General features: G+C 46.1%; 1 protein-coding gene across 4 annotated transcripts in view; it reads right to left on the minus strand.

Moving 5' to 3' along the window:
* Window positions 1-1206, minus strand: part of RMC1 (regulator of MON1-CCZ1) — a 30719-nt gene that overhangs the window by 28816 nt on the left and 697 nt on the right. For all 4 annotated transcript variants that reach the window (XM_017498629.2, XM_017498637.2, XM_037728023.1 and 1 more), the window contains exon 2: window positions 676-752. In XM_017498629.2, the coding sequence (XP_017354118.1) occupies window positions 676-752 (77 nt within the window). The remainder of the gene's footprint in view (window positions 1-675; window positions 753-1206) is intronic.

Genomic DNA, 1206 nt, shown 5'->3' on the forward strand with positions numbered 1-1206 from the left:
AAAAAAAAAAAAAAAAAAAAAGCGGGGTGGGGGGGTGACAGTTTCCCATTAACGCAGGCCAACAGTAAAATTTCTTAAGTCACCACTGAATTGAAGGCCTACATTGTACTTTCACCTTCTGTAAACACCAGCATTAAGGTGACCACACAGTTTATCATCCAAATTGAGACACTTCTCAAAGAGAAAGGGGCCACTACTGATCATTACTTAAGGTGACTGCATGGTCCCTGTTCAACGGTGCGAACTGGGACCATGCAGTCACCTTAAGTATACTGGAAGCCATGATTTTCTTATATTATTACTTGAGAAACAATGATTCTCCTCCACCTGCCACTGTGGAAAGACCTGGCTAAAGAAATGAAGGCCTTCCTCTGTGAACAAACCAGAAATGGGCACATCATCACGCTGACTTGTTAATTTCCAGTGCCGGGAAGTGGGTGCCCCACTTTTGAAGTATTTGGCTCCCAAATCAACTGCTCCAGATATTCCACTCTGTCAAGAGGTGCTAGGATGTGCCACCAAGACTCTCCCTATAGACAGGGATTCCACGTGAGCACACACACACTTCAGACCTCTTAGGGCAGTCCAATGACAAAATTATAAAAAATCTTTTGAATTAGAAAAACTCTATGCTGTTTACATGATAAAATGATCTGAAAGTGTCTACACCGTTACCTAAACGAGATGGGATTCCTATCATCTGGGCCTTTAACTACCACACCAGTAGCTCCACCAGATCGAACAGCAAAAACCTGAGAGGGAAAAGCAGCAAGGTTAATAGTCTGAACTCTGAAAGGATCTAAACTCATAAGCAAACCCGCAAGCGATTATTTCTGCTATACCCCACCCTCGGTTCAACAGAAGTAACACGGCACACATGCAGGTACAAACATTTGGCTGTTCATGTGAATTTTAAAAAACAAGAGGCCGGGCGCGGTGGCTCACGGCTATAATCCCAGCACTTTGGGAGGCTGCAGTTGGTGGATCACGAGGTCAAAGAGATCGAGACCATCCTGGTCAACATGGTGAAACCTCGTTTCTACTAAAAATACAAAAATTAGCCGGGCATGGTGGCGTGCGCCTGTAGTCCCAGCTACTCGGGAGGCTGAGTCAGGAGAATTGCTTGAACCCGGGAGGCGGAGGCTGCGGTGAGCGGAGATGGCGCCATTGCACTCCAGCCTGGGTAACAAGAGCGAAACTCCGACT

This window comes from Cebus imitator, unplaced genomic scaffold, assembly GCF_001604975.1.
Source record: "Cebus imitator isolate Cc_AM_T3 unplaced genomic scaffold, Cebus_imitator-1.0 Scaffold12, whole genome shotgun sequence".
Lineage (NCBI taxonomy): Eukaryota > Metazoa > Chordata > Mammalia > Primates > Cebidae > Cebus > Cebus imitator.